Source organism: Tinamus guttatus, unplaced genomic scaffold (genome assembly GCF_059628265.1).
Source record: "Tinamus guttatus ecotype Peru unplaced genomic scaffold, ASM5962826v1 Tinamus_guttatus_pri_ptg000314l, whole genome shotgun sequence".
NCBI lineage: Eukaryota > Metazoa > Chordata > Aves > Tinamiformes > Tinamidae > Tinamus > Tinamus guttatus.
The window spans coordinates 4,562,590-4,577,051 of record NW_028288848.1 but is presented as its reverse complement, the minus strand read 5'-3'; the positions used below and the strand labels follow the sequence as shown (position 1 = coordinate 4,577,051).

The following is a 14,462-nucleotide window of genomic DNA, read 5'->3' as shown; positions in this document are numbered from 1 at the left end:
GCGGAGGGAGGTATCTGTTTCTATTTATACCTGTCTTACACATGCTGCACTGAAAGACATTGTTTTAGTGTTTGCAAAGAAGGAAAAAAAAATCTATTTTATTAAATTCCAGAATTAGGGTTGCTTTGATGCAGCCTTATGCATCTATGCATTTCATCTCCTTGTGCTTATGCATTCCAAAAGCTTTTACTTGCATTTTTTTATAACTTTCTGAGCTCATTTAGTATACATTTGGGTAGTGCTGAGGTCAGTACTGAAAGCAAATGCAAGTGGGATTCCATTAATAAAGATAGGAAATGAGTGCTGTCTAAGCTGGCGTTATGGAAAATGTCTTTTTAAATAAATGACATTTTAGTCTTCATGGATATTGTGAGTCTGTTTGATAAAAGCAACCATGTAGACACGATGTATTTAAATTAAGGAAAAACAAAACCCAGATACCTGCTGTACCATTTTATTCGCTGAGGACTGGAACTGTGATCCTGAAATCTCTGCTTAGCTGCTGCCTGGTGCACTGCAGGCCTGATCTCTGCAGGAACTGTAGATGCTGTAACTCTGTCCTGATATTACAATTGATCATAAGACTCCCAGGTGCAATTAGAGTCCAGTTGTACAAAGTTCTCTGCAGACGGATGATGGAAGTTAGTCCTTGCCTTGAAAAATTTGTAGCCTACATAAGAGTGTGAGAAAATAGGGGGAAAAAAACTAATCCTTCTCTCATAGTTCAGGCCTCCTGAGTTGTAGGACATTAAAGGACACTACTGCAGGACTCTGTTTTAATTTGTCTTCCCATGTCTTTCTCTTCCTCTTTATTTTCTTCTCTTTCATTATTCTTTGGGGAGGAATTATAATAGGACCTATCTCTACAACTGCTGCTGAAGGAATGCATTCATGTAATTAATGGTAAAGTCTGGATGAGACTCATGTTCCCACTGTGTAGAGGTGCAGTTGTTGCTGAAGTGATGGAGATGGGCTCTTTCCTCTGAACTTTGTGTTATTCCTGTCTTTTCTGTGTCCTCTGTATTGCAAGGATCTCTGCTGCTGCTCTGCCTGGGTGCTTCAGCCCATATCTCTAGAGAGAGGGGCTCCTGCAAGGCCTTGTGGATGGTTCGGGGCTGGAAAGAGAAGATGGAGTAAAACTGGGAAGGTCACATCCACGATCAGGTGTCAGCTTCCCTCCTGTCGGCTGCTGGCCTCTAATAAAGAGGCAGTTTCTTCCAATTTGGCCCACGAGTGTTAAAGTTCAGAAGTTCTGGTATCCTCTAAGGTGAAGCTGCAGGGTTGTCACTCAGCATGGCCATTGCTTTTGTGAAGGGGCCAGAGCAGCCAAGACGACTCTAGATCCTGGTGTAGGGCTGGTATGTGAGACTTTCTTCCATTTCCCACTCCTCTCTACCTCTCTCTGAAACATGGCTTTCTCCTTTACTGCTGCAATAATATATTAATTTATGAAGTATGAAAAATGAAGTAGTTTTGAATTAACAAGGAGGGGAATGGTGCTTTGCAGTCAGCAGGGTAATCAATCAATAGTAATGAGTCAGCATGTCCTGTTATTAAAAATAATAGAATGGGTGGAGAGCAGCCCTTGGAAAGGGGCAGGTGGGTCCTTGCAGAGAGTGAATAGTGCTGTGACCTTGATCTTTAGTGGTTGGAACTAACTCGTCAGGACACAGTTGTCTTTATTGCAGGAAAAAAATGTTTTCCTTTTTTTTTTTTTTTTTTTTTTTCCCTCCCCTCTTAAAAAACAAAAACACAGCACTCAAACCCAGCAATCTTGGGCAAAGGTGCTTTTTATTTTGTTCACTTCCAGAGTGAAGAATAAAATAAAGGAATGCCGTATTACTCACTGAGCTTTTATTTATTTATTTGTTTTTAATAACTAGGTGAGCAGGGTGTGGGGGGCACATGCTGGCAGCAGGAAGGTCAGGACACTGTCCCCATTTCTGCCATGGCCTGTGTGGCCTCCAGCAGGCTGCCTGGTCCCTCGGGGCCCTGCTTGCAGCGAAGGCAGGTTTGTGCCCGCAGCGCCCAGGCGCAGGGAGCGGGTTGTGGCTGTGAACCGCGCGCAGCGCCCGGGGCCCTCGTCTCGCCCGCCGTGGCCGCGAGCTGTCCTGCTCTGGTACCGCCAGCTTGGCGTCCAGAGCTGGTTCTGCGCCGTGTTACTCCCTTCGATATCTCCCGTGCTTCTCAGGTTTGCACATCTGCCTCTTGCCATGTGTGTGCAATGTCTTTATCGCTGGTAGCGCTGTGAATCTTTGCAGCCTTTCCATGGTTGGGTTAGGAGCAGTTTTTCCTTTGTCTGGACTACATTTCAGGGAAACCTTTCAGGAGCTCTGAGCTTGCCTTTTGCTCTAGCTGTGGTTCATTGCTCTTGCCCTATCCATCTTAAAATGTCCTGCTGCTTTATATACAGGCACTGGTGGACTCAGGGAGTAATGACAGGGCTTTTCCAAGTGGCTCCCAGTAAACCCAGGCTGCAGTTTTCTTGTAAGTCTGGGGAGACCAAGCTTTGGCCAATCCTCCCATGCAGCCTATCTGAGGAGAGATTCATGCTGCTGTTTGCAGTGGGTCCCACCGATCTGGTTGTCCTTTTGCTGGTGAAAAAGCTTATCTGGCATTTTTTAATTCTTTGGAAAACACTTTTTGGAAGGCTGGCCAACGTGATCTTGTCAACCAACTGGAAGAAAGCAGTGAGCCTGACACTGTCTGTGCCTGGAGACAGGAGCAGAAACAGAGCTGATGAGTGCAGGGCTTTGGAGCTGGCAATATGTGGAACGATGGAGTCAGTTGGCAATTTTGTGACTTCTGCACATTGATGCCTAAACCAAAGTGCTACAATTGAGCTGGAGAGAGAACTTTTTGTCTCTTCCATCTCACCTTCCCCTGGTTCTCCAGGACACTGCTGTGACCAGGGCTTAGCTCATGTATGTGCGCAGGAAGATACAGAAAAGACGATATGTGACATTCCCAAGGTTGCTGAGGTGTCAGTGATGCTATTGAAATAGGACATCGCTGCTATTATTCCCCATCCATGGGACATTCGTTCACTTCCTTGGAGTGTAATCGTAGATAACACTTATGCCATGAACCTAACGGGACATCCTGAATCCTGTTCCTAGGTACTCACTCTTCCCTTATGTTAGGATCTTTAACACCACAGTTAAGATGTGGAGCTTGCTGAAGTGGTGGATGGCTTAGAGCTCACATAAATGCATTAAGGACAGTGAGGGACATGGGGAATAGATGCCAGGTTACTAAATTGAGATGGATTGTTAGCATCTGGATGTGAACGTTGGTGAAGCTGATTGTTGTCTGTTCTCTCTGCAATCTGACTAAAAAGCAGAAAAATAAGTGTGTAAGCACTAGAAAAGCAATGATGCATTTAGAATTGTATTCAGGTTTAATGGCCTCAAGGGAGATGCATAATACAATTTTATTTTTCTGAAGAGTCATGAAACACTCTACTGGCCTCAAATGAAATAGACTGCTGTATGTGGGCTCCAGAAGTTTACCCCCTAGAGTAACTATCCATGCACATCTCTTTGTTTTCTGTAATGGGGCAACTACTGTGAGTAAACTTATTCCCACATGTGAAGTATTCTCCCAAGTGAGACCTATAATCAGAGGAATGTTTTTGTATAAATGGCATTCTCCATTCCAGCAGTTCTGGTGCACATTGCCTTTCCTCACTGATAACATTATTTTCTGTAACTATTTCTGCTTACATGGTAAGTTACTGTAATGGTGAAAATTACTTTGTAGGTCCATGTAGAATAGCACAAGCATGCAGTTACTCAAATAACATATAATTGTAACAGAGAATAATTTTTTTTTTCCTCCTGTGCACGCAGCGAGGGATCAAAGCTGTTCCATGCTGGTGACTACAAACTGATGTGTTGGTTGTTGCAGCAGTTAGTGCTTCCCTGTGCAGTACTGCAGAGACTGAAGAGGCATCAAGCAGAGCTAGGCTACGCAGAAATACCAGACTCCAGACAGAAGAATACTATAGATTAGAAGCTTTATATTTGTCTTACATCTCACCAGCCAGAGAGGTGAGATACTTCTTATCCAGATGCAATCATGGTAGGCATGATCAAACTGGATGTATACAAAACTAGCCATAAAATGATGGTGTTTTTAACCCATTTGGCTGTTTGCAGAGGGTCACTGGGCGTCAATCTGCTGGGTTGTGGGGAAGGGCCTTTGAGTCAGGAGGGCTGAACAGGAGCTCTTCAGGAAGCCCATGCAGCGCCCAGGTGGCCAGAGGAAGGTCAGGCTGCAGTGTTCACAGGTCTTTGCTCTGATGGTCTAAGAGGACCAGAGAAGCCCCCTTCCAATGTGCTCGAGGATGTGCAGCTCTAACAACGGCATGAACTAACACTGGGTCAGCTCTGCCTTGCTGTGATAACAAAATGGTTTTACAACTGAGCACATGGCTGTTGCCAATCACTCTTTGCCAGGTCAGACACATGCTTTTTGGATGGCGTCCATACCCACTGGCACCTGAAATTTAACAAGCAAGTGCTTGCAGTGCCTTGTAATTAAAAGTGAAAAGTACATGTGTCCAGTGCCAAAAAGACAAGAGAAAGCTGGGAGACATGTTGTGCTGACCTGCTTAGCAGTAAAGCAAAGATGAGGCGTTCTGCTTTGATGGGTCTAATATGATGGCTGCACTGCATGCAAATTGGATCCAGCCTGGAATTTGGCATTGTGGGCAGGTTAGCACAACAGTCTTGGAGCATCTGGGTACTTTTCCCAACTCTGTTTTTACATAGACCTTAGAGCTGTGATATATTTTCACTTCCCCACCTGCCAAGGAGGATGGCAGAGTGGTTTTCCTTAGGGGACTCTTGCTCTGAAGCCAATTTAGCCTTGATTTGCTCCCGATCCTCAGGGCATCCTGCAAGGTGCATCTGTGCTCTCGGACAGCTGCTGGAGGTGGTAATTAAATGAAGCTTTCCCTATAGGGGATGGAGTGTGGGAGCTGGGCATTCTGTGAGCTGTTTGTTCTGGCATGGCAATTTATGGAAGGGATGGCTGCAATGCCAAGAGCCTATTTTAATTCTGAACAAATTGAAACGTATCATATATATATAAATATAATTAAATATGAAAACAATGGAGGGCACAAAGATGAACTAGGCTATTCACTGTAAACAAGGCTGGTAGTCTGATTTGCATCTCTGCATGGATGAGGAAGTGTTGGTGGTCAGTCTTACAGTTTTTTCAGTCTTTCTTATATTTCCATCCTCTTTAATAATTGTAAGAAGCCAGGAAAAGAAATGGTGAGATGCTGCCACCTCTTCCTTGAGGTAACTGTGTGTAGCATATCCTGGAACTATGTATAGCAAAGCTGTGGTCATATAGAGTTTTAGTGTAGGATACTGGGATGAGATTTGGAGACTCAGCAGGCTCTGTAGGTCTCATTACTTAAAAGATATTGGAATTGCATGTGGGCAAGCAAAGGATTAAAAATGGTATCTCACACCTGGTTATGTTTGAAGTTTGCAGGGAGAACTGGGACAGATCTCAGGATCCCACTGCACATTCCATTGCAGATTGAACTAAAACAGGAACCTGATTTCTAACTTAGCAGGTAGAAAACTTTGTGAAAATAGCTCTATTTTTCCAGACCTCATGTGATTCCAAAATGTTGAAAGCTTGGAGGAAAGCTTGCTTTATAGCAAGCTATCTGCCACAGGAGGCTGCTATTCACTGAAATTTCATTCGGTTGAATTCTGGGTCGTTGAAGATAGCAGGGGCCTCTAGCTGAGCACATTCTTACCATGAATTTATCTGTGACTAGATTTTCGCATAACTCCAAATGTTTAATGGAAACAAATGTGTCAGCAGAACTAAACAGTAACTGGAGAAATTCAAGGCAGTATAGCTAGGAAGAGAACTGCTCCAAATAAATATAAATACAGTACACCGTAAGACAGTTCTTATTCAAGAAGTAAAAAGTAGAATACTATACATGGAAGATACGAGAATATCACACTGAGCACATTTGTTTTCATTTCACAGCATATTACCCTTCACTTTTGTCATGGTATTCTTTTTTCTACCCTTTATAAATGACAAAATCCTTTACAAGAAGACGTGGGGCTTGCATGCAGCCTGGAGCAGAAGCATGGGCTCTGATTATGCTCTCAGGCTTGGAAAGATGGAGACCCAGAGCTGAGGTCTTCTGACTTCAACATCGAAGATCTATGCTCTCTTCTCAAACCAACTTACCCCATCCACAAGTGCAGCCTCTGGCACAGACCATCTGTGGAGGAGATCCACCCCAGGAGAGGAGATGGATGCTCACAGAGACTGCTCTTAACATATAGATGGCTCGGTGGCAAGCAGTGGATTCTGCAGGCTAGAGGGTGGTTTGTAATTGCAGAGAAGTCCCAGTGGAAGGAAAGTTCTGCAGAGAGGTTAGCCTGAAGTACCTGAAAGCTCTTGAGAGGGCTATTTGGCTCTTTCTTCACGGTACATATAATGCAGACCTGTTGCAAAAGTCTCATGAAACTCTATTTCATTGCTCAGTTTCTGTGGGTGTCTCACTCATTTTTCATTATCCGATAATAAATACAGTAGTGAAAGTCACCTTTAACACTTAAAGATTGCTTGGATTTTATGGGATTGTATTGAAGTGAGTGCCAAGGTATAAAAAGCCTTATGGTTGAGGTACTTTTATAACGCATGCTTCATAAACCCTTATAAAGTGAGTGCAGTGCACTTCATCCTGTAAGGATATGTTGTTATGGTTCTGAGAGACGGTAATCTGATGATATATTCATTAATTAAATCTGTTATTAATGTTAATTTTCAGGCAATAAGAAGTAAAGTTACAAGAAGTCAAAATGGGACAAGTCCAGAAAATGTAGCCATCAGGAAAGCTCAGTGTGTCTTTGCTGTTGACTGATGTCCACAGGTTGTCCTTAACATTTTGAGCCTTGCAAACCAAGGCATAGGCCCGCATCTGAACTACTCATTAACACAGGGGATTGCAATGACACGTTTTCTCCTGCGAATCAAAGTTAATAGTTACATGGAAGCTGTTGCCCTCTGCGTGGCTGCTTTATTTATTTATTGGGCTCACCTTCGCTGGTCGCTAAGGGATGCCATGAGTCTGAGAGCCGATAACCTTCTCATCCGCGTACGTGCTGCCCTCCTGCCACTGTTGGCACGTTCTGCCAGAGTACGAGGGAAGATTTCTCCCTTGCTGAGCTTGTGTGTGAATAAATAGGACTTCTCCCTAGAGCGGATTTTTTTCATCAGTGTCTTCAGGGTCCAGTCTCAAAGGTGTTTTGTGACAGCTGCATCTTCTTACTCCGCAGAGTTTTTTCTCGACTGACTGACGTGCTCATCTCGGTGACAGTTTGGCTTCTGATCTCTCGATTCTTGCAGAAGTCGATGTATCTCCAGAGCAATGAGCAGGTGTCTAGCCCTTTCTGTGCATCTTCTATAAAAGCTTGTGTAAAGCTACGATGTGCTTTTTAAACCAGTGCAGAATGCTGCAAAGCTATTCTTTAGCTTAAAGATGATTTATATGGGTGTTTCTTTTGCTGGGTAAGTAAACAGTTATTTGTGACACCATGTTGTTATCTCAGAGCGGTCTGGACTGGTTTTATGAATTGAAGTTTTTGAATTGAACTAACTCATATTGGGGCAAGAGGAAAGAAGGATGAGATTTTTTTCTGCAATGAGTAGTCTTGTCCTCCAAGGGATTGGCACAAAAGGGCTCCTGGGATGCTGTAACTGTATTCTAAAGAAGGTGATATTGTGCATATATATTTGAGGGCATCGTTTAACCTGCAGACCACGTAGATGGCGGTAATGATTTAGGAGACGGAGAATGGGAAGAGAATGAATAACCAGAAAATTGCCAGTGAGAAATTTCAAATGGTCAGGCTTTCATGTGAAGTGATTTGGCTAGGAAGAAGGTAGTTATTCCATAAGAAGTTTCCAAACTATTGATATTTGAATGTATTTGTGTTGAACTGATGTTTTGAAGGAAGGGGGAAAAAAAGAAAGATTTATGTATCTCTAAGCCTTTAAATGTCATTTCACTTTGGTTTTTCAGTTTCAAAAAGATAAAAGGACATCATAAGTCCAAACAAAGCAAAAACCCTCACTTTGCACTGACATTTCAGCATAAAATGTTGAAACTCTTTGGCTCTTTAAATTCAAAGCTAATATGACATTATGTGAGGGAGCAGACTTAACTCCAGAGGTCCTGTGGGATCCTACAATCCTGTAAATGCTTTGAGTCAAAATGGAAAAAGGGAAAAAAAAAACTTTTTTTTTCTGTTTTTAAAAAATCATTTTAAATTCATATTTTCTTACTGTCAATTTAGGTATACTCCTGTCCACAGTAGAAATATCCGATGTTAAAAATCCTGCCTGACTTTAGAAAGGACCTCATGTGCTCTTGAGCTGAAGGTTTAGTGGAAAGAAAAGCCTTCTTTTCACTTGTAAGCGGAGCACTTTCAATACTGCAATCACTGGGAAGCTGTAAACAGGGAACCTTAAGTTTGTGTTTTTGCAGCAGTTTGTTGCAGAAGTACTTTTTCAATTGCAGAACAGGACAATGTGGTGCCACAGAGCAAATTACTCATACAGTGCTAAGGAAATGGGATCCTTTGTAGCTTCGATCCTTGTATGGAGCCTGGGTGGTTTGTAGAGTGGCTTTCTTTTTTAATGTTCTGTTTATTTCTTTTTAAAAGAACACTTTATATTGGCAAATGAAAATGTGGCTGGGAACTCCAAAAAGGGCCATTTATGAAAAGTGCATTAAAAGTGAAGAGGAAAATCAGAAGGCAGTACATAATGGTTTAATGCTATCTACTTATTTCTGGGAACAAAAGGCATTTATTTTGGACCTGTCTCCTTTATTCATTTACTGTGATGCTTCCAGCTAATGTAGCTCAGTGCTACTATTGCTGCAGATATTGTACCTATAAAACTTCACAGTGCTGATTTAAAGAGATGCGCTCTGGTAATTTACAATCAAAATTTATGTTGGTTGGAAAAAGTAAAATAAAGGGATTCAATGAAAGCTAATATTAATAAAAATGCCTTTTATATGGCAGGCTGTTTCAGTTTTTGACCAGAGGCATTTTATTAAAAGATTTGTCTGCATGTAAAACAGATGTCTTATGTGGGGAGAAGACAGAGGCGGGGAGCAAGGTAGAGCTGTGGAGCCTGGTGCTAGGAACGGGCTGAGGGGTCGGAGGTGCCGGGCAGGCCTGGGCCTGAACCTGGCTAGTGCAGGCAGAGCGGAGCCCCATCTGCCTGAAACTCCTGGCCAGAGGGTCTCGTGTGGTGCCGAGCCCATGAGACGAGTGCTGGCCTTAAGCTTCTGGATCACAGCACTGTATTTTGCTACCTTGGAGCTACCTTGTTTGATCGTCTTCACTCGTGCACCTGGACATACTGTATGTGAAAGCAACGCTGGAGAAGGTGTTTTTGTTAGGTGAAAGGGCACCACTGGGTTTCTAATTTGGGTAGCAGGAGCTCAGGTTCTCAGCTACAAATCTTGCCTAAATTTTTTATTATATCAGTCCCATGACTTCCTGAAGATCTGTTTAAGCTGTTGTGGTTCTTGCAAGCAACTTGATGACCCCTCAAAAGTGTCATCCTTTCCTGCAGTTGGGCTAGACTGGAGCCCATTCAGGGCAGCTCTGCATGTTTTGTCGTTGCCCTTGAATCTCCTGCTTTAGTGCTATTCAGTAGCTCTGTAAAGTTACAAATGACCATCCTCAGCTAGGCTGCTGAACCCAGGTATCATCTTCGTTCCACAAACATTCATAAAAAGATACATACAACATACCAGAAAACTCTTTGTGTTTGCCTCCCATGGAGTTACCTAGCGTTCAGATTTCTTTTTTCAGGCTGCCTTGCTTTGGTCCTTGCCATTTGTTGCCGACCACACTTTGGAGGCCAGACTATGTAGACTCTAGAGGAGAGCGGAGGTAGTATAAACCTTCTCATCTCAAGTACTTTTTCAAGGACTTCCCCTTAGCAGTAATCAATCCTGTTTCCCCTTCCCCTCTCCACTTGCATTAGAGAAAGCAACAACTGAAAATAATATTATATATTCTAGAATGTAGCAAGGTGAAATGTAATTTCCTCTTTAATAAAGGCTGCCATTTAATTTAATATTATAGAAAATGATTAGATCTTAAAAACCTATAAATTACAGTTGACAACTCTCTGGTGCTCCTTTGCTGTTCCCTATGGCAATTATAAATTGCAACGCAGGGTACCGGCAGAAATGCTCCTTCTGACTGGAGTTTGTTTATTGGCTCTTAATGAAAAGCGATTAATCTAAATCACTCCTAGGGTGGATCCTTCGCCCTGGCCCCATAATAAGAAGTGGCAGTTTCAGGCCTTTGACAAATGTGCTACTATTTCACCTACCGAAAGTTGTCCCTTCTTCCAGTAGAAAGAAGAGAAACAATAATAAAATAAAGCCAAGAGCCTCCCACTGTTAGCGCCCTGCTTGCCACATCTCTGGGTCTCTTCAGAGATAACAAAGCTGCAGACCAGTCCTAGCTGCAAAACCAGGGAACTTCGTGTTTTTTTTTTTTTTTTTTTTTTTTTTTCTCCGATTGTGCCTCCTGTTCCTTCTCCTGGAAGGCTGCTTGGTAGCAGAGATGCATTGATGGCAAAAATTGGTCCTCTCCATGTGCAGAAAAGGTTGCAGGAGTAGCCGTCAACACTGGGTGAAGGCAGCGGGGGCATCTAACTGAGGTGCCTACAGCAAGATGCAGATGTCTGTCTCTTACCACTCTCTCTCTCTTCTTCCGCCAAGGCTGCCTGATGATTTTCCTAGCTTGGTGGCTTTACTGTTTTATCTTGCAGCCCCTGCTATTCCCCCAGGAAGCAAAATGCATGGATTTGTGAACCCTGTGGTGGGACCAACACCTTTCCCGTCTCATCTGACCTATTTCTTGAGCACCCACTGCTGCATCGTTGGCCACGTGTGAGAGGGCAGAGCGGGTTTCATCGCGCTGCGCTGACGGCGTCAGGGCTGTGCAGGAGCAGTTAGCCACCCCACACTCCACACCCGGGGCAGAGCTCTAACAGTGATCTTACAACACGTGGTGTTATTAACTCTGTAACCTGCTGGGACGTCGGGTGGAAAATCTCTTTATCCCCATAGTAACTTCTCTCTTAAATATAAGGTCCCTCTGAAATATTTTGGTATATTGGCAATCTTGCATCCTTTTCTCATTCTGCAGATGCAAGCAATTTCTACTAGGAAAATATATTATGATTCTCTCTGTCTGACACAGGCAATGTGCTTTGATAGACTTAGGGGCCAAAATGCCTTTGAAGTCTTAAGCCACTAGTAATAGAAAAAAAAAAGAGCTAAAACAATAGGGAAACCATTCTTGTTTAGCTCAAAATGAAGTGTGTGTTTTGATCTAATTAGAAATAAAAATCATATCAAAGCCTCTTGGTGGAGATCAGAAGGGCCTTAGTCTCAAGACTTATTCCCAAGGCATTGCTCTCCTCCCAGGCTGTTTCGCATTTCCTGTGCTCTCTCAGGGCTTGTCGTTTGGCTTCCTGGGTGGCAGCTGCTTTTTGAGACTGCTAAGTGGTATTTGTGAGATGCTGGAGGAGCTCTGAGCTTAATAAGCTAAATTCATAGACATGGCCTTACTCTGTGACAACATACAGTTTTAGTTTTAAAGGGTCTTTTAATTCCTTGATGGAAAGGATCAGAGAAAACCACAAAAAAAAATGCTTTGAAGCCTCTGAAATAGATTTCCTTTCTTCTCACAATATATATAGTTCATTATGTGGGAACAAGTGTTTAAAAATTAGCTTCAAACTTGTATGCGTCTCCTGTTTTGTACATTAAACCTGTACATGAATTGGAGAGGTAGTTTCACGTTTACATTATACTGAGTTTCACTGTGTGTGACTGAGTAGAATTAATGAGGAAATTAAGATTAAACAAGGGATGAATATTATGAGTAGTAGTAGTATTAGTGTTTTGCTAGAGCAAGGGTTGAACGCACCAAGTCCTCTTAACTGATTTGCTGTAATTAAATAGTTTCTCTCAAGTGTCTCACCATCATAGTCTTGATGTTGGGGCTCCGAAGTTGGATAAGAAAAAGTTTACTTGGATATGGTCATGTAACCACTGCAGTGAATGTCAGTTCTGCAGGTAGCTAAAAGGAAGGTGTTCTGGTTCTGTTTTCCTGACAGAAACCAGTGTCTGTATTTGTTTCAGCTGCTCTATCAATAGCCTGCTGTGTTAAGCATAGCTCTAATTTATTCCCCACTGTTTGCCTTTATTTTATGGTGCTGGCATTTGCTTTAATGTGATGTCGTTTTCTCCAGATGTTAATAAGATGGTGTTAATGTTTCCCCAATGTTTTTCTTGGTAACGTTTACTTAGAGCATGGCATCCGATAATACAGAATCAGCCTAGTTTAAAATATTGGCTATAATTTTCTAATTAAAATCAGAGGTGCAAAAGTGTTTTCCTACCTGTGCAAATTGAGGTCATATACTTTCCTGCGCTTGGGGAAAATTATGTTTCTGTTGAATATCAAATGAACATCTACTGCATAGATTGGAATTGTGATATGTGATATCAAGTATCCGTGTTTATACAAACACATGCGCTCATATACACACACAAACTATTTTTGGATAAAATAGTAATAAAATGAGGAAAAAGAATCACTGAAGCAATCAATGGAGTAAGTCATGAAACCAAACTGAAAAGAACAACTGTTTGGGAGATCTTATGAGCTGTTTACACTGTTAGCAATATTCTGAATGCATCTAATAGGAATCAGTGCTGTATAACTTCACCTTTAAATGGCATTGAGTTTCACTTTTACAATATGGCATTGAGTTTCGCTTTTACAACAACACTCTCTTCTTTCTGTTTCCCACCTTAGATCATGCTTCTTAGTGACCCAGAGATTGAGAGCAGCATACTGATCAGCTCTGATGAAGGGGCCACCTACCAGAAGTACCGGCTGAACTTCTACATCCAGAGCTTACTCTTCCACCCCAAGCAGGAGGAGTGGATTCTGGCCTACAGTCTGGATCAGAAGGTGAGCAATTAATTTCAGTGATTATTGAGACACTAAAAAAGTATAGTGTCTGGAAACTGCCATCTCCAGGGGTGGTGAAGAAATTATGGCATACTTTGCCATTCTCACCTTACAGTTGTTTTTGCAAAGCTCATACAGTGACACCAAAGCAGGTTTCCTCAAGAGTGTGGAGCTGATCGCTATGGATATGGAATCTTTAGTAATAGTGATAGTAGGAAAGATGAAGAGAATCTGAGATTTGACATGACACAGCTGTTCTAAAAATCTATCGATTTATAGGTCTGAGATTGCTTTTTGAGAATCCAGCGCTCTGAGGCTTAGGGGTCAGTAACAGCTGGCTCTTGTGGGCAAAGGGATGTTCCTTCTGCTGGGAAGTGAACTTGATTAATCTGAAAAAATAGTGAGTAGCAACAGATGAGGAACTCTCTTGTGCTCCTTTTGAAGTCACTTTGCTGTGCCTTGTATTAGTGAGACAACTCCTCAGTGTGTTACTCTATCCTTAGCACGTCTGCTCTTGCACAGCACTTGCCTGTCTTGAAAGGTGCCGAGCAGTGCGGCGTGATGTGACCCCTAAAGTGCTGGGCTCTGAAGGGTGCTCCAATTCCGAGCAGCAGTGTCCGCTACAGTGCAAAGCAAAGGCACAAGCCAGCTGATCCAGGCACAAGTCCTAGAAGCTGGTCAAGCTTTTCTCTTCCATCTCTGTCAGCCACAAGCTGGAGAAAGTAAAAATGTACTGAAGAGCCACTTAAAATTTTTCTCATTAAGCTGTCAAGTGTGTGTGTGCATTTTGGGTGAGATTTTAATTCCTACCATTATTTTAGGAATTTGTTAAACTAGGCAGGCTTGCTTCCCTGCTGTATGAGAATGCTCACTAAATTTTGGGTCTCTTGTATCTGACAATGTTGCCTTTGAAAGAGTAGAGCAAATCTCTGCCTGGATAGTTGTTGGGAGTGCAGTTGAGTAAATTACATAATCTACTACGCTTTCCAATGTAAGCTTTCCAGCCCCTCATTCACAGAATGCTATGGTGTTTTGCAGTAATGCTGCTGCTGATGTCTGAGTGGCATTTGCAAGCACAAATTTATTGTGAATAGACCCCTTTCATAATATCACATACTTATTGTATGAAGGAGTTAGTCAAATGTCAAACAGGTTTGTGCACTCAGATGTTCATTGTAACAGGGATTTTGAAGTAGGCTGGAAAAGACCACTCTGTCTGTCTGATAGCATTGAATGGTTGGATGCCACTTTTAAACTGGAAGTAAAAATTTTAAATGGCACTAGTGTTTGTACAGAGACAACCTGAAAGAGAGACAGCTGATGAGGCACATTGGTGTGAGAAGCATGAAGTGCTGAGCATGTTTGCAAAGAGATCCAGCTGCA

General features: G+C 42.5%; 1 protein-coding gene across 1 annotated transcript in view; it reads left to right on the top strand.

Moving 5' to 3' along the window:
• SORCS3 (sortilin related VPS10 domain containing receptor 3) overlaps nucleotides 1-14,462 on the top strand; it is a 261,932-nt gene that overhangs the window by 129,809 nt on the left and 117,661 nt on the right. Inside the window, exon 4 of the mRNA XM_088528640.1 lies at nucleotides 12,921-13,079. Coding sequence (XP_088384766.1) covers nucleotides 12,921-13,079 — 159 coding nt within the window. The remainder of the gene's footprint in view (nucleotides 1-12,920; nucleotides 13,080-14,462) is intronic.